Source organism: Ochotona curzoniae, unplaced genomic scaffold (assembly GCF_017591425.1).
Source record: "Ochotona curzoniae isolate NIBS_2020 unplaced genomic scaffold, NIBS_Ocur_1.0 contig_2404, whole genome shotgun sequence".
Taxonomy (NCBI): domain Eukaryota; kingdom Metazoa; phylum Chordata; class Mammalia; order Lagomorpha; family Ochotonidae; genus Ochotona; species Ochotona curzoniae.
The window spans coordinates 7568371-7595398 of NW_024465451.1; the positions used below are offsets into that span (position 1 = coordinate 7568371).

Here is a 27028-nt window from a genome sequence, read left to right on the forward strand (position 1 = left end):
TGCAAAACTAATGCACAACAATCAAAGGTGTGTTTGTTCATTATAAAGAAAACAACAACGATCCCACTTACAATAGCAAGCAAAAAGAATAAAAGACTTGGAAATAACCAAAGAGGCGAAAGACCTGTACCCCCAAGATCATAAGAGATTGCTGGAAAAAAAAAATTAAAGAAAACAGAGCCGATGGAAAGATATGCTGTGTTCATGGGGCAGGATGCTCAATATTGCTAAATGCCCTTATCGAAAGCACTGTATAAAATTAAAGCAATTTCTATCACAATCTCAGTGGCATTCCTTACCAAAACAAACAAAAATTCCTAAGATTTAGATGAACTCTCAAACCAACAAGAATGGCCACGAAACACAAAGTTGACTTCCCAGCTTCCGGGCAGCCGCGAGGCTGCAGTCACCCAATCAGGTGGTACAGGGTAGCGAGTCAGAAATCTTAGTCACTTGCGCGTGACCTTCCATGAGGGTCCCAAAGCTACGTGATGGGGGAAATGGCAGCGTTTTCTCTAATGCTTCCTGGACAATGGCATGACCACTTGCAAAAGAATCCAAGTTGGAGCCTCTCTTTATGCCACATACAAAAATTGACTCAAAATGACTTTAAAGACCCAAATGCAAGACCTGGAATAGCAAAATTCTTGGAAGAAAATACGAGGGAATGCTCCATGACATTGGATTTGGCAATGGTTTCTTGAAGGTGACACCAGAAGCACATGCAACAAAATCAGAAACAGGCAAATGGAACTACGCCCAATTTAACTTGAGCAAAGGAAACAATGAACAAATGGAAAGGCAACATACAGAGTGGGAGAAAATACTCACTCACCAAATATTTAAGGAGCTAATACTGCAATACACAAAGAACTCTCACAATTTAAAAACAACAACAAAAAACCCCAAGCCATTCGATTAAGAAACAAGCAAAGGCGGTGGGAGCAGGCATTTGTCTACCCATCAAGATACCCATGTCTTACACTGGAATGCATGGCTTTGGCTCCTGACTCTAGCTTCTTCTCGATGCAGGCCCTGCAGGCAGCAGGTGATGGTTCAAGCAACCAGGTGTTTGCTAACGAGGCAAACACAAGCAGACTGCCTGGCTCCTGGCTCTGGGTTGCAACCTAGCCCAGCCCCAGGTGTGGTGGGCTTATGGGGAGTGATCCAGCTGATGGGAGAGCTCTCTCAGCAATCAGTCTTGCTCAGATAGATAAAATAATTTGTAAAATTTTTTAATGCACAAAGGACAGACATTTCTTTAAAAGGACTCATTCATTCAACAAGCATATGAGAAAATGCTTAACATCATCCATCAATAAGGGAACTTAACGAGATGTCACCTCACACCCTTTAGGATATTCACCATCAAAAATGAAATAGAAACCTGGCATTGTGGCATAGTAAGTTAAGCTGCTGCATGCATACACACTCAGGGCCAGTTCCTGCCTGTTCCATTTCCAATTCAGCTCTCTGCAAATGCACCTGGGAAAGCAACAGAAGAGAAACTAAAGTACTTGAGCCCTTGGTCCCACATGGGAGACCCAGATGGAGTGCCAGACTCCTGCCCTTGTCCAGGAGCATCTCGGGACTTTGTGGCCATTTGAGGGATGAATCGGCAGAGAGAATACTATCTCTCTCCATCTCCCTCTCTCCCTCTCCCTTTCAAAAAAAGCATATAATAAATCAATCTCTAAAAAATAAATGTTTACAAGTATTGGTAAAGATGACAAGGAATTGGAAATGGCATTTACTGTTACTGGGAATACAAAACAGTCTCAGCTCCTAGTTTCCGCCTGCCCAGGCCTGGCAGCTGATGGAGACATTTTGTGTGTGAACCAAGGAATAGGAGCGTCTTCCTGGGCCTGGCGGCTAAAACCTCGCCTTGCAAGCGTTGGGATCCCAGATGGGTGCCGGTTCATGTCCCAGCTGTTCCACTTCTCATTCAACCCTGCACCCATGTGGGAGACCTGGAAGAAGCTCCTGGCTCCTGGCCATTGTGGCCTCTGGGGTATGAGCTAGCAGATGGAGGATCTTTCTCTGTTTTTCTTTCTCTCTGTAAATCTGACTTTCCAATTAAAGATAAATAAATAAAGGCATCTTCAAATAGAAGAGAAGCAAAATTTTAAAAGAAAAGAAAAAGGATACAGCTCTTGGAGAGGTATGCGCACACCCTATTCGTTACAGCTTCAGTCACAATCACCAGGCTGTGGAATCCCCCTGAAGGCCAGAAGTGGACGTATGGTCACGCAGCGTGCAGTCCAGACACACGAGGGGCCATGACTCAGTGCTTCACAAGAGGGGAAATTCTGACACATGCCCCGCCACGGATGAAACTAGAGGACACCATGCTCGGTGAGACACGCCAGTCGCAAAGACAAACACCGCACGGTTCCAGGTAAACTCTGGATTGGAGGGAGCCAAGGTCGCCGGTAGAGCAGCCTGCAGCAGCCAGGGCTGCGACAGACAGGAAGGGAGAGTGGCTGTGTGGTGGTGAGCTGCCGAGCGGCAAGCTGAGGCCTCTGTGCAGGACTGCCCCACAGCAGCTCGCACATCACAGCTCTGCACCCGCAGCTGGGACGGAACAGACAACTCTGGCGACAGGTGCTCCCACCAGAGTGAGACGCTGTGACGCCAGCAGCTGAGTCGGCCTGGCTCCCAGGGGCGGGACTGCAGTGGGTGTTAGGGTTCAGGAGCACTGTTCGCTGAATACTAGCACCCTCACTGCCACGTGCGCACTCACACCCTCAGATGCACACACATGTATACACACCCACCCTCACATTCACACACTCTCACATGGATATACACGCTGCTCACATGCAATCACTCACACCCCCACAGGCTTCCCTACATACATGGTCACACACGTACACATAAAACACATACACTGCACTCCCATTCACACACACTTATCCACCCACAACGTCAATCACATACACTCATAAACGGGTCCAACGCTGTGGCTCACTGGTCCTACCCTCTGCTTTCCAGCACCAGCATCTCATACGGGTGCCAGTTCGCGTTCCAGCTGCTCCATTTCCCTTCCAGCTCCCTGCTTGTGGCAGTGGAGGACGGCCCAAAGCTTTGGGACCCTGCACCTGCGCGGGAGACCTGGAAGAAGCTCCTGGATCCTGGCTTTGGATTGGCTCAGCTCCCACTGTTGCGGCCACTTGGGGAGTGAACCAGCAGACGGAGGATCTTTCTCTCTGCATCTCCTTCTCTCTGGCTCCAGATTGACTCAGCTCTGGCCACTGTGGCTGTCCACTGTGGTTGGGGGGGCGGTGAACCAGCAGATATAAGATCTCTCTTATCTGTCTCTCCTTCTCTATATAAATTCACGTACACTGACATTCACACACCCTCACTCACATACACTCACACACAGACTCACACACCCTTGTCCTCCCATACACCCACATACATATGCATTCATGTACACTCACATATTCCCACACTCGCAGTCATATATACAGGCACTCATATTCACACACAGACTAGTCCTACGCTCACAGATTCGTACACACACATACTTACACTTATATACTTACACATACATTCCCTCACACACACTACTCTTAGACACTCACACACATAAATTCAAATACACATATACTCAAATGCACACTCCCACCCTCATATACACCAATGTATATTCACACTCACACACTCACATACACACTCAGATACATACACACCTACTTTCATGCACACACTCCCCTCACACACACAGTCACCTACACGGTGGTCAGGAGGGGGCTTCCTGGGAGGAAAGCTCACTGCCTCACTAGGATTTCAACAGCAGGTACCAGAAAGGCGGCAGGGAAGGCTGCGGGCTCAGACACGTGTCAGGCGCAAGTGGAGATCCCAGAGCCTGCAAAACCGCCAGAGAGCACAGAGCTTTCAGGAAATGCACTGGCTCGCAGCTCTGCCCAGACCGTGCAGGAGGTACAGCTTGGTGTCAGAGAGCAACCAGGAAACCAGGGCCAGGAGGCCCAGGGCACAGGGAAGCAGGCCCCTCCAGCTATCCTGGCCAGGAACTCTGGGCCAGGGTCAGGGTTTCCTGGCTGCGCCTGCACCTCCTTTTGTGTAATAGCAGTCGCTGCCAGGCCAGCTACCCAAGAGGAGCCCCTCCTGGGATGTGTGTGCAGGGCTGAGCTCTGGTACACCCCAGGCAGGTGCCCCCCAGACCATTCTGAGAGGAGCCCCTGCTGGGATGAGCTCAGGCACAGCCCAAGGCAGGCACCACCCCACTCTTTCCCGACAGAGCAGTCCAGCAGTCCATTGTGGCCAGCTGCATGGAGATGAGACCGGGTGGGAGATACGAAGCACCTACTGGTGCTAACAATGGGAGGCTTCACCTCGGCTTATGGAGGACTGAAGGCAGGCAGGGGGACAAAGGGCAAGCCGCCTCCTCTTTGGAATGGGTGTGAAGATGGCTGCAGTTCCAGATCGCCTCCATGTAACAGCCCCCACCTCAACACACTCCCAAATCCCCATTAAAACCTAAAGCTCCAGGGAGAGCCGAAAGGCCGTGTGACCCTCTCAGCTCCTCCTGGCAGCTGCTTGCCAGAACATCAGCTGGGTAGTGAGCTAGCAGCTGCCTCTTAGCCAGTGGGACTGAATGGAAAAGTGTGATTGTACTATACCCCAGGCTAGGCTGCCCACAGCGAGGCAGGCCTCCCATTCTAAAAATAACTTGAAAAATCCATTCTCTTACTCACCCAGTGTCTGATCCTTATATATATATATATATGCTATATATATATATATTTTTTTTTATATTTTTTTAAATGCCCAATTCGCAGCCATGCCCTCTGCCCAGCTGCCCCGGAGGAAAACGCTCCTCCTCCCTTTGCCCCAGGGCTGCCTTGTTGGTTAAATGCAGACAAGACCTGGGCACAAAGGCCCAGTACGGAGCATCACCCTGAGTGCTGGCCCAGCCCCCTGCAGAGGCAGACGGCAGCAGAGATGGGAAGAGGCTCCCGACGGCATTTTTTTTTTTTTAAAGCACATCTGTTGGAAAGCATCAGATGACCAGGGCACAGAGAAGGGAGACAACTCCACCCCACAGAGCCACGGAGATGAGAACCTTCTATGGCCTGGGAATGGAACGAACATCCCAGCCCACCCTTACACCTGCCCGCGGCCGTGGACTGGCGGTGAAATCCAGCCAGTGTCCAGAAAGGGCCGAACATGCCACAGGCACCAAGAGGGCAGTCAACAGGCACGGCCACTTCTTTTTTTTTTTTTTGCAGGGATGGAGGGTCTACTCTTGGTGAGAATTCTGTGTGCTGCAAGACATTTGGGGACACCCATTCCTTTTGCCAATGACTGAGTTAAAGTTGGGTTTATAAGCCTGTTCTGCTCAACAAAAACAATTAGTGGGGGCTGCAGCATAGTGGGTAAAGTATCCACCTGCAATGCCAGCATCTCATCTATGCACTGGTTCAAGACTCGGCTACTCCATTTCCCTTCCAGCTCCCTGCTAAAGACCTGGGAAAGCAGGAAAATAGCCCAGGGGCTTGAACCCCTGAACTCATGTGGTAGATCCAGATGAAATTGTGTGTGTGTGTGTGTGTGAGAGAGAGAGAGAGAGAGAAACTTCTAAACCTTTAGAAAAAAATAGTAAGTGAAAGAACCACCGCTTCTGGTTATAGACATGGGCGCACGGTTCTCTCTGGTGAAATTTTTGCAGAGGGTTTATGCCCTCCGTAGGGGAGCGGTCAGAGAGAGTGACAAAGCCCTTCAGTCTGCCCAGGATAGTCTCTCAGAAACAGAGCGGGAGAGGAGAACCGGTTTGAAGCAAAAAATAGAGGTGAAATTGAAAGCAGTATCTTCCTCATCAAGTTCGGAGACGTCCGACGCGGAGGAAGGGTACAAGCGGGATAGGCGGCATAGGCGCTTAGAACGCAAACCCGCAGGAGACAGAGGAGGATCAGAAAAGGAGAAGAAAGAGAATGGCGGTGCTACTGCGCCGGCCACGCTCGGCCCATGGCCTCAGGGCTCTGGAGCCATTTCACTAATGGCTCCTCCTGCTGTGACGCCATCTGCCCCGCAGGTAATCCAACACTGCTTGGAGGCATGGGCCGAGTGGGGTAAACCTGAATGTATTAAGACTGATAATGGTCCCGCCTATACTTCAGCCAAATTTCGTGATTTTTGCATGAAGATGGGCGTCAAATTAGTGACTGGCATCCCTTATAATCCACAAGGTCAGGGGATAATCGAACGTGCTCATCGCTCTATTAAGGAATTGTTACAAAAACAAAAAACCACCTGGGAATCACTTGGCCTCGCCAGTCAGAGCCCTCGGGCCACTCTAGCCCTGGCTCTCTTCACCATCAATTTTTTACAGCTGGATGAGCAAGGCCTTAGTGCTGCAGATCGTCATTCCCTTAACACGGCGCAAGAGCAATCTTGGGTCAAGTGGAAGGATGTTCTGGAGTCCAAATGGAAGGGCCCAGACCCAGTTATTAGGCAGGCTCGAGGAGCCATTTGTGTGTTTCCACAGGACGCCCCAGTTCCGGTTTGGGTTCCAGCTCGATTGACTCGTTCCTGTCCATCACCGCCTTCTGACGTTTCTGCAACCGCTGGAGTGCTTGCACCAGGATCTGACTTGGGGAAGATTCATGCAACCCCGCAATCAGAAACTCCTCCTACAATCCCACAGGACAATGGTGCCCCGCCCAGTGCAAACACAGCTGATGGTGCAACTAATGGTCTGTATGGCGCTTGTGAGGACCGTGATTGCTGAGCCACGATGAGGAGTTTTGAGTGTTTTTCCACGACCCTTACCGGTCGCCCACTCAGCCCGAGTGTTTCCTTGATTTTTTCTTCTTTGGATTTGCCTTTTCTCCCTTATGATGATATTAAGGAGAATGTGAGTAATTTTTTATTCCCCCTACAGGACGCGCTTTGTTTTCAAGCATTTCCTGAGAATTTTAGTGTCAAGGTTTATGTGTTACTTCCATTCCTTTTCAGAATGTTTCAACGGCTGCTAATCTTTCTTGCCAGCTTTCTTCTTATCTTTTAGGAAATTGGACGAGAGAATTTGATATTTTACAGTCGGAGTTGAGAATTGCCATTGTCCAGATTAATTCTACACGGGTGGATCCTGTTGTTGCTGAAACCCTGGCCACTTGGATTTGGAACATCACTTCCCATATTAAGGAATGGGTGGGAGTGGTTGTGCTGATTCTGCTCTTGTGTGCAGGCTGTGCCTTATGCCTTTTTTGCCTGTGTCATCTGAGACACCGCGCTCAGCGAGATCGTGTGGTAATACATCAAGCCCTACTAGCCATGCAGTATGGTGACTCCCCCATGGTATGGTTGAGCATGCTTCAACGGGTTTAGTTAAGAGCATGGACATCATGGCTCCTGCACCTCAGGCCATTATGGCATTGCACTGAGTTCGAGCATGATGCACCCGACTAGCCCTTGCACCTCGCAGGACTTATCCATTGCACGCGAGAGGGTAGTCACTCTTATAACTGCCTTGTCGAGACATTGCTCTTTACAACCACCGCGGTTGTAGCCCATGACGGGTAAGATAGACCCAGACAATTATCGGTCTAAGACAGGGACTACGTCAAGCTACGCAGCCTCCCTATGACGGATCGTGCGCCTTGAGTCTACAACCTAAGACAGGCCCATACCAGCTGGAAATAAGGAAATCTAGGTAAAGCTTCCCACTTAAAAAAAAAAAGAAAAGAAAAGAAAAAGAAACCAATAAAGAAGTACCAGTTTTGTTCTGCCTCTGAATGGTAAAGTGTAAAGTCTGGAGCTGCAGCAGCCAACATGCCACCAAGAGGCAGCAGCAAATACCCAGACACTGGGCAGATGAACAAGCATTTCAGCCGTTATTCTGCAGCCTCAGGAGGAGGAGTGTACTTGAAGAGCCACTGAGCATGGGTCCCGGAGGAACCGGTAAGGAGTCTAAGAGGAAACACGGCCTCTGCCACACAGATGGAGAAGGCTGTGGGAGGAAAGCAGAGGAGCAGCTAAAGGACCAAGAAGCGTTGAGCTCAAAGTGCAGACGAGGGTCAGCGCTGGCCTGGAGGTTAAGACGCTCGTTCAGATGCCCACAACCCACCTCAGAGGACCGGGGTTCAATTCCCGACTCCAGCTTCTTCCGCATCTAGGCCATTGGGAAGCAGCAGTGGTGGTCCAGCAGCCGGGCTCCTGTATCCCAGGAGCTGCAGACTTTGGCCCAGCAGCTCTTTCAGCATTTGGGGTCAACAAGCAGGTAAGAGTGTTCTCTCTCTATCTGACTCCAAATATTTTTTAAAATATAATACCAAGTAGGTTTTTTTTTTAAAGAATTTACTTATTTTTTTTTAATCAGAAAAGCAGATTTACAGAGAGGAGAAAAAGAAAGATCTTCCTTTTGATGGTTCACTCCCCAATTGCAATGGCCCAAACTGAACTAATTCAAAGCCAAGAACCAGGAGCCCTCTTTGGGTCTCCCACGTGGGTGCAGGGTCCCAAGGCTTTGGGTCATCCTCTGCTGCTTTCCCAGGCCACAAACAGGGAGCGAGATCAGAAGTGGAGCAGCCAGACACGAACCAGGGCCCATACAGGATGCCAGTGCTTAGAAGTGGGGAATTAGCCAGTTAGGACATTGTGCTGGCCCTTTTTAAAATTTTGAATGGGAAGGGTGAGAAAGGCTTGTAGGAAGACAAAAAGTAAATCTGCAAAACTGCAATATTTTAAAGAAAATTCATTACAAATACAAGGAGTTTTATGGCAATCACAAACAGAATGTGGACTATAAACCTCTCGGTCTTTGAAACATCAAGTAGGAAATACAGAAACAGAATTGAATAACATCCTAAATTGTGTGTGTGTGGAGAGAAGCTACAACATAAAGCATGTTGTTCTAAAGAAGCTATCAAATATTCAGAAAGTTAACCATGTCTTAAACCACATAGAAAATCTAGTTACAAAACAACCCAGTGAAAGTTGCACAAATGTCTTCAACCATGAAGCAGTCAAATCAGAAACATAAACAAAATAGAAAGCTATTCATGAGACAGAAACACAGCTCCGAAAGTGACGCGGGCCAGGAGCACAGTACTGGGAGGAAGAAGGTCTGATCAGTGCGACCTTCGGTGTCTGCCTGGCACCAGACACGGGAGCAATCAAGAAAAAAAGATAAATTGGACCACACCAAATCAAAAGCTTAAATGATTCAAAGGACGCTCTCACGCAAGCAAGCCACAGGGTAGAAAAAAAATATCTGAAATTCCGACAAGGTTCCTATAGATTTGTTTGCATTGCGCCGTGCTCAGCCTGTGGTCATCTCCTTTGGCAATGGGACCTCAGGTCGTTTGAGCGTTCCCTAACTCTGATATCCTGAGGAACAGGGAACATTTGGACACAGAGACAGACAGAGGGAGCAGACGGCCTCCTGCCTGAAGTAATATGCCTGGCAGGTGAAGACTGCTGGCTTTAGGGTGAGGCTGGTAGTCTGGCTTAATCTTTTGTCAATGTATTAAGAATGGGACTAATCCGCCCCAAGTATCCACAGGTGAGACCCAGGGAACTGCAAGCCAACATGAACTGAGCTCCTTCCTAAGCAACTCTTCCCAGGTGTCTGTGGGAGTGAAGTAGCTGGCAACCACCACAGAACAGAAGAGCTAAGAAGGGTTCCCCCTAGCACCACCAAGAGGCCACGGCCCTGGACCCAGGGAACCAACAGAGGGGTTCTAGAACCCAGAATATGCCCGGATCTGTATTTACACAGCTCAGTGACCAACGCAAAGCCAGCACTCAATAAAGACTTCAGCACCGTGAGTCACGAGGCAAAGGCCAATCCAAAGCACCAGGAAACACCAGTCTACGTGGACTGAGGACGCCTGCACCCGTGGAGTGTTGATGAGACAGACCGAGGAGAAGCAAGAACCTTTGTACGCTGTCGGGAACGTAAAATGGTTCCATTGCTATAAACAACTTGGCCGTTCCTACGAAGCAGCTGGTCGAGAGGTCAGGTCATTTGGGAGCAGGTGTTTGGGGACCACTCGGGACACCTGCAACCCCTATCAGCGTGCAGGGCTTGAATCTGTGCTTGCAGTCCCACTTCCCGCTAACGCACACTCCGGGGGGCAGTGGGTGATGGCTCAAGTGGTAGGGCTGTGCCACCCGGGTGGGTAGCCAGGACAGAGTCTGCAACTCCCAGCTTCTGCGGTGGGCGTCTGAGGAGTGAATCAGCAGCTGGGAGACATCTTCCTTCCCTGTTTCCCCCTTTCTGTTTCTCCTCACATCCTATAAACTAAAATAATAACGATAATAATTTAATGCTTTTACATGTTAGCAAGCACAGGTTCCCACAGCAAGACGCTGAACTGCTGCCTGCGCGGCCTGAACCACAGCCATGTATTTTCTCAAGGTCCTGGGAGTGCTAGCTGCACAGCCCAGCAGATCTGCACTTTGCTAAAGCCCTCTTCATCCTCTTGTTCTTCACACAGCTGTTTGCAGGGAGATAACAGGGTCATCAGCTGCCCTGTCCCTTCCTTTTCTTACAGGAACGCCAGTCCTGTTAGACTCAGGCCCGTCTTTATCATCTCAATCCACCTTAAAGGCACTATCTCTAAATACACTCCTGTTTTGCCATGGTCAACAAAATTTATTACAGTCAACAAATGAATTTTGGAAGGATGTGATTCCCTCTGAAATGTTGCATAACTTAGCAATTCTGCTTTCAGGCATAGGTCCAAGAGAACTGAAAATATACGTTCACCCAGAAAGCTAGGCACGATGTTCCTAGTTGCTTCTCATAGCAATCAATATGAGAAACAGCCCATGCCCACCAGCTGATGAAGGGGTCAATAAAACTTGCTCCTAGCCTTGTTAGGAGAGCCCAAGCTTTGTAGTAGCTTCATACAGTGGAATATCACTCAATCCTGAAAAAAGGAATGCAGCACTGTCCCATGCTACAACATGAGTGAGCCCGGAAAATGTTATGCTCAGTGAAAAAAAAAAAAAAAAGCAAGACATGAAAGGTGCACAAATTGCATAATTCAATATATTGAGACATCCAGAACTGGCAAGTCTACACACAGAGAATTCAGTGCTTACTGAAGCTGCAGGAGTTAGAGAGGATGAGGAGTGACTGCTAACAGGTTTCCTTCTGGGGTAATGAAAATATTCTAGAATTAGTGCTGATTACAAATCATGTGAATACACACAAAAAAAGCATATATAAGTGATTGTTACAACCACAAGTGAATTGTATGCTTTGAAAGGGCAAACGCTATAGTCCGCAAAACTCTAACAATAAGATATTGTGTTAAAAACGTTTTAAACGTGACCAACGCTATAGTCAGAGGCAAAGTCATAGTTTGTTTTATTTTTATGGGAATGATGGGAAGCAGGTTTGGCTCTGTGATCGACTCAATGATGGAGACATCGTATGAGGTTCTTTCCTCCCATACTGGAGGGCCTGGGTTCAAGTTCCAGTTCTGCTCCAGATTCCAGCTTCCTGCTAATGTACACGCTGGGAGGCAACAGATATGGTCCAAGTCTTGAGTCCCTACACCCATCTAAGAGACCTAGATCCAGTCTGGCCCAGCTATGGCTGTTCCAGGCATTGAGCAGTGGAGCCAAGAGATGGAAGATCTGTGTGTGTGTGTGTGTGTGTGTGTGTGTGTGGTGTGTGTGTTTCAAATAAAAAAATTATTGAAACATTCTGAATTATTTTTTTAAAAAATCCCGCATAGGCACCAACAGATCAGATTTAAAATCATAGCAGAACTTACACCCATGTGTAAGTCCCATGTCACTAAACTGAAACTAAGTCGTTATTTGTACTTCTAAGAAATCAGGAGACCAGGATAGCATCCATTGGGATGCCAATGATGCTCCCTCCACTTCAGTTCCTACATCTCTTAAGCCAATCAGCTATTTCCCTGTTGTTCTGCTTCCCAAGCCCCGCCTTACAAGGAAAAACTGACCCATCCATGGTGGCTGGCACAATGGCTCAACTGGCTAATCTTCCAGCTGCTAGCACTGGGACCCCATACCGGCACAGGTTCATGTCCTGCTTGCTCCACTTTCCATTCAGCTCTCTGTGTGTGGCCTGGGAAACAAGTGGAAGGTGGCAGCACAGCCTTCATACCAGAGAGGGTCTCCCCAAGAAACCACTGAATTTATCTGGACAATAAGATGCTGGACTCTATGGTTGATATATGCTTGCAATGAAAATCTTGACTGAATTTGAACTGTAATACTGCAACAAGGAGGAGGAATCCACGATGGGAGGAAGGTACGGGAAGGGGTTGGGGGAATCCCAGAACCTATTAAACTGTGTCACATAATCCAATGTAATTATTAAAAAAAAAGAAGAAGAAGAAGAAGTGGAAGGTGGCCCTAGTCCTTGGGACCCCACACCCACATGGGAGACCGGAAAGAAGCTCCTGGCTTCAGATCGGCTCAGCTCTGGCCGTGATGGCCATTTGGGGAGTGAACCAGTAGATGGAAGATCTTTCTCTCTGTCTCTCTTTCTCTCTGTAAACCTGCCTTTCCTATATCTATCTATCTATCTATCTATCTATATCTATATCTAATATATATCTTTAAATAACCAATCAAAATTTTGGGTTTTGTTTCTGCTTTTTTTTTTTAAGATTTTTTTTTCATTGAAAAGTCAGATACACAGACAGAAGGAGAGACAGAGAGGAAGATCTTCTGTCTGATGGTTCACTCCCCAAGTGACTACAATGGCTGGAGCTGAGCCAATCCAAAGACAGGATCCAGGAGTCTCATCTGGGTCTCCCACGTGGGTGCAGGGTCCCAAGGCTTCAGGCTGTCCTTGACTGCTTTCCCAGGCCACAGGCAGGGAGCTGGATGGGAAGCAGGGCTGCCAGGATTAGAACCGGTGCCTATAATGGTTCCCGGGCGTGCAAGAAGAGGACCTTAACCACTATGCTATTGCGCGGGGCCGTGTTTCTGCTTTCGCCAACCCTATTGTGTCTGTAAAAACAACTCTTCCGCTCTCTTTGATGAAATGAAGTGTTGTCTGCCTCTAGCACCTACAAAATGAAAACAAAAATAACAAAACAAAAACAAGAGCCCCTCTACAGAAGGGCCTCAGGAAGGCAAGAGGGCAGCACGCGCACAGGTGAAAGCATAAAACACGTGATAAGGTAACCAGTAGTGGAACGGACAGATTCAGCAGCGGCTCTGTCAAAAGCAGGAAAAGAAACTGCTGGCAGAGATAACTAGAGACGAGCAGACATTACAAGCCCACGACGTGAAGAAAGATGAGACCAGACACCAAGGAAACTGCAGGTACTGAGGAAAAGTTTAAGGCACAGACTTGCAACAATAAATCAGGAAAAGATAGTCCAAGCTTTTTCTGGAAAGCACAAGTGATCAAATGTGATTCAAGAAGAAATGAAAAAGACTGTGAATATCACCAAAGACATGCAGCACTCAGAAGCATCCCAGGCCTTCACAGGATACAGGGTCACTTTTAAAAGTTACATAGGAGGGCCCGGCGTGATAGCATAGTGGTTAAAATCCTCGCCTTGCACACACGCCAGGATCCCATATAGTCGCCGGTTCTAATCCTGGCAGCCCTGCTTCCCATCCAGCTCCCTGCTTACGGCCTGGGACAGCAGTTGAGGACAGCCCAAATCTTTGGGACCCTGCACCCACATGGGAGACCCGGAAGAGCTTCTGGCTCCAGGCTTCAGATTGGCTCAGCTCCAGCCGTTGCGGTCACTTAGGGAGTGAACCATCAGATGGAAGATCTTCCTCTCTGTCTCTCCTCCTCTCTGTATATCCACCTTTCCTATAAAATAAAATAAATCTTTTTTAAAAAGTTATGGAAGGACCAGCGTTGCAGCAGCATGGGTTAAGCCACGCAGTGGGACATGAGAGAAGGTGGGTTTGTGTCCCAGCCACTCTCCTGGAATCCAGTTCTTTCCTGATGGTGTCTGAGAAGAAACAGATGATGGCTCAGGTGCCTGAGTCCCTGTGACCAGCCTGGGAGATCCAGCCCAGCCAGAGTCCGGGTCCCCGATTTCATCCTGGACCAGCCCCAGCTACTGCCGCTGTGTGGGAAATGAATCGGTAAATCAAAGATTACTCTGTCTCTCTGTTTTTCAAATAAAGTAAACATTTTAACATGTAAACATATTTCAAAATTAACATTTAATGGAAAGTGGAATTAGAAGATCATTTATTTGGATGCAAATAAAGCCTGATATTTATGCAAATCGGGGTATTCAAAAAGTGCATATTATGAGGAAGATATGCATGGGTTTCATTTGTTTTTTGGGGTTTTTTTTTTTTTTTGGTATCAAAATAAAATGATCTTCTAAGTTCAGATTCCCACTAGCATCCTCTCTCAAAGACTTGACAGGGATATGTGACTGTTCTGGAGCAGAGAGGAAGACACGCCTCCTCCAGGCCTTTTCCAAAGCCAGCACTAGCCCAGTGCCAAACCCTGACAAGGAACACAAATGCACTAGACTAATCTCTCCTACCAATGCAGATGGAGAAATCTTATGATAAAGGCAAATGAATTCAGCAAACTATTATAGGAATAATATGCATTTACTCATAGCCACTGTGGTGGAGTCCAGGACTGCAGTAAGTCGACTTTGAAAAATCCATTAATAGAATTCATCATACTGACAGGTCAAAGAAAAAAAAAAACATGTCATCTTGAAAGATGCTTAAGAAGCAGTTTTACAAAATGAAGATCCATTCCTGATTTTAAAAAAAATTAGCAAAAGGCAGAAGCATTATGTGGTCTACAAACCAAAAGCAGAAGTCATGGACAGCAGACAAAGCCACGTGCAAAGACAAGTGTGTCTAGGCATCTCCAAACGCGGATCCGGAAGACAAATAGCATTCCATTGCAACACATTAACGCGGAAAAAGCATGCTGCGCAGAGCCAGGCGCAGAGCGGCGCTCTCGGAAGCTCAGCACAGTTACTAATAAAGTGGGTGCAGAGACTAGTTCCATCTGTGCTGAAACAAGAGGAGCGATAGTAGGAAACGCCGGCTAAAAACGGTGTGGACATAAGACAGGGGGAAGAAAGCCTGAAGGTATAAATCCAAGATGTTAATGGTTACTTATCTCTGTGTAATAGGATTGGTGTTTCCATCTCCTATATTAATATTCTACATGTAAATGCAGGGGCAGCTGTTGTGGTATAGTGTGTTAAGCCACTTGTAATGCCGGCATTCCCTACCGGTGCTGGTTCCAGTCCTGACTGCTCTGCTTCCCACGCAGCTTCCTGCTGCTGCTGCTGCTGCTTCGCTTAGCAAGGCAGCGGGAGATGGCCCAGGTCCCCGGGGGGCGTGTCACTCACACGGGAGAACCAGTTGGAGTGCTAGGCTCCCTGCCCTGCTATTTGGGGTGTGAACCAATGGATGGATGACCTCTCTTTGTTGTTAGCTCTGCTTTTCAAATAAACAATAGCTAGTGATGCATCACAATAGAAATAGCAAAGAACAGGCGAATTGGGTGGCAGAGAAATATGGATTGAGAGAATCAGAAAACGGACGTAACGCCTAAGGCCAGGGATCGTCTTAGATAAAACGCAATGTTCAGAACTTCTAGTTCAAGCAATAACTGAAGACAACTTCTTCCAGGAATAGGAAAGAAGTGTGAAGATCAAAAGGCTTCGTCTGTTTTGGTCAAACTCGGTGAGAAGAAACCCACATTGGTTAAATTTTAATTTTCATCCGCGGGTTAAGGAATTATTCAGGCATCCACACGTGCACAGGCGTGGCCGAGTTACCCACACAGGAATGAACACGCCCGGGAGCTGGGAAGCCAGGAGCCCGCGGCGGGGCCACAGGCCAACCCTGCGCCCTCAAACAAAGCCAGAAAAGCCTCAGCCCGGGGAGTCGCAAAGGCTACTGGAGGGATTACTGCAAAGTGTCCCCTAGCTGAGAGACAAATCACAAGCAAATGTCACCACCACGGGGGAAGGTTCAGTGCGAAAGGTCGTGCGACTTCATCTACTCTCGATTTCAGACTCGGAGAGAAGGGCTGGCGGGTGACTCGCTCGGCCCCGCGGAGCCTGCTGCTTGCTCGGCCTTCTCCCTCCTCCGCACCAGGAGAGAGAGTGGGCCTCGGTGGGCAGGGGACCCACGGTGGGGGCCCTGAGACGGAAAGGAACGCAGCGACTCTGCTTCCTACTGGTATTTCCGAGGTAAAAGCTTGAGAAACTTTCAGGCTGGTTTTTCCTGGGAAGCCAGAGGTGAGCTACAGGGTTGCACGGGCGACCAAGGACCACTTCCTGCGCAGTGGTCTGCAGGAAGGACGCTCTCGTCTTCTCCCTGGCGCACCGGCAAGGACTTGCCCGCACCCTGGGTCCTGCTCCCCTGGACACAGGTCAGGAGGCTCTAGCCCCAGTGGGCATTCCCAGGGTCCCAGGTACTTGCGGTTCCTGCGGTGCGTGCGAGGAGGTGGGCAGGGAGCTGGGGCTGGGGGCCGCGCGCGCCGCGGGAAGGGCCGGCGTCGCTCGGCCTTGGGGGACGCGCGGGCAGCCTTACCCCCTGGCCCGGTGGAGACGGTGACCTGCGCGTAGGTGGCTCCCGCGGCGGCCGCCGGGCCCGAGACGCCGTTGAGCGCGGCCACGCGCACGGTGTAGCGCGCGCCGGGCCGCAGGTGCAGCAGCGTGGCGGCGCGCTCGCGCAGTCCTGCCTGGCGCGGCACGAAGGCCACGCGCGGACCGCAGGGCTCGCACGCGCCCGCCGGGCCGTCGCGGCCGCAGCGCAGGCACAGCAGCGAGTACGTGACGTCCGAGCGGCCACCCGAGTCGGCCGGCGGCAGCCAGCGCAGCCGCAGCGCCAGCGGCGAGCGGCTCAGGCTGTACTGCAGGTCCCGCGGCGCCGACGGCGGCCCTGCGGCGACACGGGGAGGGCGCGGTCGGCGGGTCGCCGAAGGGGAGCCGGGGGCCGGAGCGCGGGAGGGACGGGGCGAAGAGGCCAGTGGAGGCGGGAGTAGGGTGGGGAGGATGGAGGTTGAAAGCAAGGGGCATCCGATGACGCGGTGGGTGGAGACCAGTGAGGGGTGAGGGACGGGACACCGAGGCTGTGCGGATGGAAGGATGGAACGGCCCTCCTGACTGGAGAGGCGGGGTGCGGTGAGGGTCCCTTTGGTCTGACTTTCTTGTCCCGGTTCTTGAAAACCCAGGCCCCTTGCCTGCCCCGTCCCAGGATCCCCTTCCCCACCCAATCTTCAGATTCTCTGGCCGCCACGTCCACACTCACCCCCCCCCCCCACACACACACCTTGCACCTGGGAGGGAGGGGGACTCACGTGTGCACGAGGCCGAGGGCGGGTCGGTGGGCGAGCGTGCATAGCTGTCCTGGCACACGCAGTAGGTGGAGGCCTTCTCCAGAGCCCGGCTGTGCTCAGGGCAGGGCGAGCAGAGAGGCCGCCGCGGGGACACCTTGTAAAACCCTGGGGGACAGGCTGCCAGGAGGAGCTGGTGAGGAGGGGGCTCCTTCGCTATCCCTCCCCCCCCCCGCCGCCATTTCCTGCCCACCCCCACAGGGATGCATGTCCATCTGTGACCGGGACAGACTCAGGCTCAGGTACTTAGGCACAAGAGCCAGGCCCTGTCTAACCCCTGGTCCATGCCACGCAACACCTTCTACTTGTATCAGTTCTTTGCATCATCACAACCATCAGTGACCGCGGTCCTTGATGCCCACTTTTAAAACAGGTTAAGTAAGGCTCAGCGAGGCAAAGTAAGTTGCCCAAAACGACAGGGATTGCAGCTAGTGCCCTGGCAGGAGTACTGTCCCGCTGTGAAGCAAGTGGGGAGCCGGCAAGGACTGCGCCAGTGTGAAGCAGGTACTTCCAGCATCTCCCACCTTCCCCAACATTCACACAGATGCACATGCACCCGGGGCCAGGACCTCGCAGATCCCCAGCTCACACCCTCAGATCCAGCTCTTCTGACAGCTGAGCCAACCAGCTGTGGAGAGGGGCAGGGACAGCTGTCTGGACCCTGGGTTCACCCCGTTCTCATCTCGTCACCCACTCTGCCCACTCTCACCACAAACAGGCCTTTCTATCAACTTGGGTTGGTAACTGAGTTGCACTGCTTGTTTGCTGAGTGGCCCTGGGCATATGGGTTGATCTCTCTGAGCCTCATGCAGAATACCTAACCTCAAGACTGAGAAAATCTGCCGGAAGACTGAGAGAAAACCTGTAAACCCCTTAGCTCAGGAACCAACTCCATTTACACAATAACTACTAAGGACAGTTCCTCCCTCACAGGCGTGAAGAGAAGACTGCTTAACACCCACTTTTCAAAGTCTCTCTGACAAGCTAGGATCAGCATGGGGTGGGGGGCCAGCTGGGGTGTGTGTGTGTGTGTGTGTGTGTGTGTGGAGTGTGGGTTTGCAGCACCTTACTGGGGTGGGGGCAAGGGGATCTTAGCAACCCACCAGCCCGAGAAAGTCTCTTGTATTCAGCACAAAGCCTGTGGCCAGCTTATCTGGGTCTGGCAGGCAGTGCAGACCCAGGCTGGGACTGGGGGGATGCGGGTCTCAGTGTAAGCAAGCCCCCCCTCTCCTCAGGTCTTTCTGACTTTTTAAGGATCCACCAGATGAGTGGAAATCGTAACCGTGACCTGCACGCATTGCCTCTGTAATCAGCGGGGTTGCCAGGGCCGAGTGGACGAGGCAGCACCGCCTCGCATGCAGGAGCCCCCTCCACAGCGCTCTGCTTTCAGAGGCCCTGTTGAGGTCTGTGTGGCACACCACACTCAGGAAGGGGCTTCTTCAAGGTCAGAGTCAGCTGCCCGCCTGTGGGCTCCAGCAGCTTCCTGAGTGGGGGCATAGTCTTTGCTTGCGTACTCCACTACCAAGACTGCCGCTATGGCTGCCTGGCATTGGCCTTGAGCGCTTCCTACAGGGCCCAGCTCAGCCTCCACTGTCTGCAGTCCCCCGTGTCCACCCTGCATAGGCCCTCAGTGCCCAGCTTGATGCCAGGGCAGCCCCCACAGAGAACTAAAGAAGTGGGCTATGTGCCCAGTAGACTTCCTCCCCAAGGGAAACCTCACTTCTTTCAGGAATTCTGTTAGTGCCTTAGGAGAAGGGGACATGCTTCAGGGCCAGTCCAGGGAGACAACAAAGGAAGGAAAACATGGAAAACATGCCAGCTCTGCCCTCTCCCCCTGACATCCCTCTTCCTCTAGCATCCACACTCAGTGGCAGCAGAACCTGAAAGGCCTTCACTGTCTAAATACAGCTCCAGCCACGCCCCTGCCTAACACCCAACCCTCCATAGGTCTCCACTGCCAGCTCCCCTACCCACAGGGAGCTCTGCCTTCCTGGCCTCCGGGTCTCCTGACCGACTGTCACCAAGGCCTGCTGCAAAGCCCACCTCCGGTAGGAAGCTTTCCCTGACAACCTTCTCGGCCCCCTATTCTCAAAACTGAGGCATGGTTGCCGTCTTCCTTAGCCCAAGGGGAGAGTCTGGGCATGACTCAGAAGTGGAATTGTGTGTGTGTGTGTGTGTGTGTGTGTGTAAAAGAGAGAGAACGAGCATTTGCTGATCCATATGTTCAACAAATATCCTTTATGGTACAGTAAAGGCCCCCAAGATACCTCACAGTGACTACACACTGCATGGATAGCTGTCGTCCCCCCCCCCGAGGGTGGACAGGTCATCATTTGGTAACTCCCTCCACATCTGGCCATCAGGATCAGCACACACCTCCAACCACGCCCGTTTCCCCCTCTTCCTTCCCTTCAGTGGGTGGGAGCCCACTTGAAGTGAAGGAAAGCCCCTTCAGCTACTCTCTGGCTCCCCAAGCCATCATCTGCCCTGCTGGGTCCCAGGGCTGCTTGGTGCCTCACCCACAGAGGTGGACCTATAAAACAGCCCATTTTGGATGCCAGTACCGAATGCAGAATGTTTTACAAATATTAAAGATGACTAAATGTTGGCCTGCTTTTTATTAGCAGCACACAGCAGCAAATCCAATCCATCACAGTAACAACACAACAGCTCTTCCCCTTCCCAAGTGGACTTTCTCCAACCCCCTCCAGCCTGGTACCCCCATGCTTCCTTCCCTTAGGCTTATAAACAAGTCTTTGCCACCTACAGTAAGAATCTCTCAGCCCTGTGTCCTCTCTTCCCTGCCACCTCTGTCTTCTGGATCCCCTGACTAGCTGTTCCATGTCCCTCCCTCCACCCTCTGCACCTGCTCCCTCTCCATCACTCGCTGGAGCCACCATGAGGATATTCTGCAATCTTCCAACCACCTGCCCACACCGTAGGCTGTTCTCTCCTACAGTCTCCATCTCCCTTGTTCCGTGACATCACATTCCAACCCCTCCACACTCTTGGGCTATGTGGGCTTTTTTTCCACGTCTCCTTAGACTCCTTAGACACCGCTGCTCTGTGTGTCTTTGTGGTGGGCCCTCTTGCTCCCTGCCTTACACAGTCTCATTCGTCTTTTCTATCCACACCCAGAGCTTCAAATAGCATCTCTGTGTTCATTTCTGAACCCTGGACCAGCTTTCTCACCATCCCCACTGGGACACACCAGGGGTGCCACATCCTGCATTCTGTCCCGCAGTGAATATCCCTGCTTGTTCAGTCCAGCCATCAGATCCTCCTTTCCCCCGTGGCCCGTGGCCTTCCAGGGCTGTGTCTCCTGTGTCATGCTCATAGACCCAGTGGGTCCTGTCACTTCTTTGGGTGGGTCCTTGCAGTCCTTCTTCTGAACTGTTGCACCCAACTAACTTCCTGTCTCATCTTCTGGGCCTCTAGTCCTTCCTTTGCAACTGTAGTTCAAGTCATCTTGCTGAGCATGTCAGATCCTGTTTGAACTCCTCCCCAGTGGACTTGAGCAGAGAACCTAAGCTCTTCATCCCCAAGTTCAAGAGCCTTCGTGAGTTGGCCCTGGCCTTCTCCAACCCTATCGCTCCTCACATCTCACCCCAACGCCACCAACAACCTGCTGATGTACTGAGCCTCAATGGGACTGTGCTCCTCTGGGTCCTAATGCTTTCGCATATAAGATCTAAGCTCATCATACTCTCGGCTGCCTGGGAAGCCTTCTCCATCCTTCACATTGAGTTCTGCCTTCTCCATGCTTCCTAAGCTCTCTACAAAACACATCACACTCTGTGACAGCCACTCATTTCCTCAATGCATGTCCACTGGGCCCCTGTTGTGGACCCTGAGGCTATTGAGATGGATAAGGGCCAGTACCTGACACCAGCCTAGGGAGAACACTGCCCATCAGGAGGTAAGCACAGAGACCACACGAGGTGCACAGAGGTGGAACCCTATCCTATCCTATCTGGAGCACTCAGGAAGGTTCACGCTCCATCCCCTCTCCTTAGTAACCCATAGTTTCCCAGGAAAGAGAGCATGGCATTCCCAGGTCACGGAATAAGCCCTGAGTGAAAACAGCTGGCTTGACTTCAGTTCTTGCTGGCTTGGCTGAACAAAGGAAGAGGGCAAGTACAGTCCCTTCCTCAGCAGCTCTGCAGATGTCCTTCATGGTGGCAGATCCTGCTCCCTTGGGAGTTGTCATTTCTGGCATCTCTGCATCTAGACTGGGAGCTTCCCAAGAGCAGGAAGTAGAACTGACTCATTTCTATCACCTTGATACCCAGAAAAAGACTGCAGTTAGAAGACATGTCACTTCATCTTTCTCCTTCCTGTGGGCCTCCAAAGCCTCAGACATGGGAGGAAAGGAAAGATCTGTTCCCAGCGCCCCCACACACCAGAGAACTGAGCCAAACTCTGAACACTGGCTCGCCCCCAGTGATTCCGGTTCAAGGGTTGAGGGACGTTCCAGGGAATCATCCAGTCGCACCTGCCAATCTCACTCCAGCCCTCAAACTCAAGAATCAACCCCCCACCACCACCACCAATCTCCAGCAGCCTCTGACTGGCCCATAATCCATGACCAGAAGTTGACTTCCTAGAACCAACCCACTGGCCCAAAGCTCAAGCTTTCGGGGAGTTCCTCTTTACACATAGAAGCAACCACAAAGGATAGCCGAATGAACTTGAGCTAGGGCACACGTGGATTCACATCCTGGCTCCCTAACTTTGCAAGTGAGGTGTTGATCTGCCTGAGGTCGCCTCCTCTGTGATAGGAACATTGATCATGCTGTTGCGGGGAGGGTGAATGAGAAGGCCGATGTGAGGTGCCTGCCAGAGTGGCTGAAACGGAGTGCCCCTAGTCACTTCACTCATCTGTCCCCATGGAAACGACACATGATCAGGACTCCAGCTCCGAGCCAGGACCCTGCATCCCACCCCCCATTCCTCCGCCAGGCTCCTCGATTTCGAAAACTCCTTGCTACCTGCTACCTGCGATCTGGTCTCCCACCCCACGATCCCCTCCCCCGGGGGGCCAGATACCTTCACAGATGTCGCCTCGCTCCTGGAATCCAGCGCTGCAGCTGCAGCGACCTACGGGCACCAGCCACTCGCCGTCGGCGCCACAATGCATGCGCGGGGGGCTGCCCGGCTCCCCTTCCGAGTGCGCCACGCATGTCCCGGTCACTTCCACCAGCGTGGAGAAGGCGCTCTCGGCCGCGGTGGCCGGAAACGCTGCCAGGCCCCGCACCGTGGCGCGACACTGTTTATAGTAGACGCGCACAGAGACCAGCGCCACGCATGCGCCCACATCCTGAAAAGCCAGGTGAAAACCCCGACGACTGAGCGGGCCAATCTCTCGCACTTCCGTGTTCAGCTTCATCTTGCGCTCGCCCAGGTCACCCTGCGTGAAGCTCTCGTCCGCTGCGATCGTGTCGATCTTGCGGGGTCGGCTGCCACCCAGGCGGGGACGCCCGCGGCCCAGGTCGGCCTCGGTCTCCACATAGTAGACGTTGAAGGTCTCCTTGCAGGTGCCCGCGGCGCCAGGGATGCTGCTACAGTCGCGCAGTGTGAACTGCAGTTCCACGAAGATGCGCTGCCCGCGGCCGCGGCTGATCCAGCCCGTCTGTAGCCAGTTGTCTTGGCTGGGCTCCAGCACGTTGCACACTTGGTATGTTCGGATGGGCCGGTCGTGTTCATCCACACCGCTTATCTCCTCCCACTGAGGCGAGAGTAAAGTGGGGGACAGTTCAGAGCCAGGCTTCCCGCACAAGGGCCAGCAGGGGCCGTGGTGAAGCGGACACCATCTTCGTCAGCTTGCCCTCTCCTGTACCCCCTCCTTCTTTCCCGTGCACCACACACCATCACCACCACCACCCCAAATTATAAGATGCAGAGCCCACAAAAACTTTAGAAACAACTGAGTTCAATTCGTATTATGAACGGGAAATGTGAGGCCCCTGAGGTAGAGGGGCTTTCCCTATGGCGGCCGAAAGTCACCTGGTCTGCACCCAGCGTGCTCTCCACCACACCAGGCTGCAATCATACAACCCTTCCCCATTTGCACCCAAGTTCTCTGACTCCTCCAGAGGCTCCAGCCCCTTTTGCTCTGTCAACCACCAGCTCCACCCAGAAGCCCACAGCATGCCTGATATTGTCTAGCAGTGGCTCCAGCCAGGCTCCACATATTTGGCTAAAAGATAATTGATGGGCCTGGCTTAGTTGCCTAGTGGCTAAAGTCCTCGCCTTGCATGTGGTTGGATCCCATGTGGATGCCAATTTGTGGTCTGGATGCTCCATTTCCCACCTGGTTCCCTGCTTGTGGCCTGGGAAAACGTAGAGGACAGCCCATAGCTTTGGGACCCTGTATCTGCATGAAAGACATGGAAGAAGCACATGGTCCCTGGCTTTGGATCAGCTTAGCTCTGGCCGTTATGGCCACTTGGGAAGTGAACCGGCAGACAAAGGATCTTTCTCTCCATCTCTCCTTCTTTCTGTATATCTGCCTTTCCAATAAAAATGTATACATATTTTAAAAATAATTAATTGATGTTATTTGAAACTTGAGTGACAGCAAGAGAGACAGGTGGAAATTTCCCATCTGCTAGTCCACTTGCCCCAAATGCTTGACATGGTTGAGGCTGGTTCCAGCTGAAGCCAGGAGCCAGCCACTCAATCCAGGCCTTGCACTGGATGACAGAGACCAACTACTTGAGCCCGCCGCTTCCCAGGGTGCACATTAAGCAGGAAGCTGGAATTGGGAGCCAAGTGGCACCTTAACTACTAGGCCACCACCCCGATAAGCACCCCAGTTTTGTTGCTGGACCCAACCAGCTTTATCCCCATTTTTGTTTCTAGACCCAGCCAGCTTTCTCCCCATTTTCCCGTTTTAACAGTCTCATTGACTGAAGACCCAACGTTTGCTGACAGGCTGCTGTGGTACAACGCCAGTAGCCACTGGTGACCACACACACTGAGGAGACCTGATATGGCCGTGGCAGCTACGGGAGAATCCCATGGACAGGGAGGCCATTTCCCACTTACCCCATTACTCGGCAATGCAGTCCAGCCCAGCTCAGCCTGGGACGCTTTGGAATCCAGGAGGACAACTAAGCAGAGAGGAGAAGACAGGTGTCAGAAAGCCAAGGCTCCTAAGAACAGGGCAATGGGTTCTTCCCCGGAACTCATCACCCATTTCTGAATCGAGAGGATGGAGGAGGTGGCAGAAGAGGCAGGCAGCTCTTCCCATACCACAAAGCCCCCAGGAGGCCTAAACAGATCAAATCTAGAATGTGAACCACAAGAACGAAGGAAGGAGCCTGCATCAGCTGTCATGGAGTCCCACTCACCTGTGGCTTCACACACAGGAATCTTCTCCCTTGCAGATCTGGGAGCTCCCAGATCTCATCTAAAGTCAAGATGTCCTCAGACTTGGTCCTTCTGGAGGCTCTGCCTTGCTGTCTTTAGCCTCCAGTGGCTGCTCGGGATCCTTGGCATGCAGCCCCCTCCTCCATCATCTAAGCACATTGCTTCAGTCTGCTTCTGTCATCATATGGCTTTTCCTCTGACCCCTCCTGCCCCTCTTCCAAAGAAGAACTTGTTGTTATTATCCTGTGTCCACCAAAATCATCTGGGATAGTGTCTCCCTGGCCATGTCACTTAAGATCACATGCATGAAGGCTGGCATTGTGGCACAGTGAGTTAGGCTGCTATCTGCAATGCTGGCATCACATACGGTCACTGGTTCAAGTCCTGGCTGCTCCACTTCCAATCCAGCTCCCTGCTAATGTGCCTGGGGAAGCAGCAGAAGATGGCCCAAGTGTTGGGGTCCCTGATGGATGAAGTTCCTAGCTCCTGACTTTGGCCTGGCCCAGCCCAGGCCATTACAGCCATTTGGGGAGTGAACCAGTGAATGGAAGATCTAAATGTTTCTCCCTCTTTATATCTAATTCTGCCTTTCAAATAAATAAATATTTTTAAGGTCATAAACAGGTCAGGGGATTAAGACACAGACTTATGGGGCAGGGGGGAAGGTTGTCATTCTTTAGTCTACCACAAAATTCATGGCTAATATATTAAAGTTGGCTCCCAGACAGGGGTAAGGGGTTCTCAGTAACCTCCCACAGACTTCGCAGGTTTCTAGAATTATTGCTCAGTGTCACCTACACATCCCTGAATCCATCAGATGTCTGAGGTTCAGAGTCACCATTCATGAAGGAGGCTTGAACCTGTGCAGTGTGACCACCCCCCACGGGAGGGGGATGCTGGGGATTCTAAGGAAAAAGCGGCATCTAACAACATGAGAAACAGAAATCTCACATTTCTTCGGCTAATTCCTGCCTTGTCTAGGAGCTTCTCCTCTGCCTCTGCAAGAATTGTGGGGGCCCTTTCCTATAGAATCCACGACCTCTCCTGGCATCAGGGGAGCTTGGGATCACTTAACTCCGTGGGAGGTGTGGGAACCGCAGTCCGCCTTCTGGCCACCTTTCCCAGAGAAGCACCTGTGTGGGCGGACCGCAGGGACGCCGCCCACAGACGGGAGGCCAGGCCGTGGTAGATTACTCATGCCAGGCTCAAGCAAAGGGGTGGGCTGCCGAGGTGAGGGCCTCCACCGGGGGCCGACCGCAGCGCCATCAGCATCGCCCACTGACCGTTTGTACCTTTTCTCATATCCAATTGAGCATCGGCATTGCGCAGTGGGAAGTCACCGCGATCCGGTGCGGGACGCACCCCGCAGTCGGTGCCTCGGATTCCAGCTCCTCCGGAGGCTGCACCTGGGTGTTCCGCCCCTGGATTGAGCTGAGCGCACGGCTCCCGCAGATGCAGTATCGGAGGCTAGACGTGCGCTCCACTGTCGCCGAACGTCTCCAGCCCGGCAGCGCGGAGCGCGCCAGAGAGAACAGAACGCGCTCTCAATTCAGCACTGCGGACAGTTCCCCGGCTCGCGCGTCGCGGTGCTAGGGGCGCGGAGACCCAGCCCCTCGCGCCCTGGGCGGGCTGCATCCCACATCCGACCTCACCTCCGCAGCTCCCTGTCGCCTCTGTTCTCTTCACTCCCCTCCTCCACAGCTCCCACCTCCAATCTCAGCCCGTGTCACCGGCCCTGAACCGCCGGCTCGGGGTCTTCCTTCCCAGCCCACCCCGCCCCCCCAAGGTCTCCAGTTCCTGAGCTTCCCATCTGCGCAGCTACCTTCCTCTGTCTCACCAATGCTTTGCAGCCCACTTGCTCCGAACCCTAGGACGGGCGCTGGTCTTTCCAAAAACTCCTTATCCCAGTACCTTAGTCCCCCCAGCTCTCAAAAAAATTTGTGTGTGGGGGGCACTCCAGGCTCGGAGCACGGCCACTGGTATCCTCCCTCACCTTCCTCGGCGGTCCCAGGCCGCCCGAGCCGCAAAAGCAGCACGAGCCAGAGCGGCGTCAGACAGCCCCAGAGGCGCGGCGGGTGTGGAGCGGCGCGGGTCTCCATGGTCCGCACGCGGCGCTGGCAGTGCGGTGGCGGCTCGAGGCGCGCCAGCCCCGCGCCGCCGAGCTGCGCCCCCAGACCCCAGCGCCGGCTGCGGGGCGGGGTCTCATGGTCACCATCATCCGTGGGGACCAATGGCTAGGCACCGCCGGGGGAGGCCCGCCAATCCCCGGCAGCAGAGCAGGGGAAGGCGGAGTTTCACAGGCCGGGGGAGGAACATGCAGCTGGAGGGGGG

The 27028-nt window shown here is 52.0% G+C and overlaps 1 protein-coding gene across 1 annotated transcript in view; it reads right to left on the reverse strand.

Annotated features, from left to right (window-relative positions):
• Window positions 1-26796, reverse strand: part of EPHA10 (EPH receptor A10) — a 41033-nt gene extending 14237 nt beyond the window's left edge. The window contains exons 1-5 of the mRNA XM_040974422.1: window positions 26691-26796; window positions 24374-24438; window positions 22373-23051; window positions 17288-17443; window positions 16519-16869 (exon numbers count right to left, since the gene is read on the reverse strand). Of these exons, the coding sequence (XP_040830356.1) occupies window positions 16519-16869; window positions 17288-17443; window positions 22373-23051; window positions 24374-24438; window positions 26691-26796 (1357 nt within the window). The remainder of the gene's footprint in view (window positions 1-16518; window positions 16870-17287; window positions 17444-22372; window positions 23052-24373; window positions 24439-26690) is intronic.
• Window positions 26797-27028: the final 232 nt, after the last annotated feature.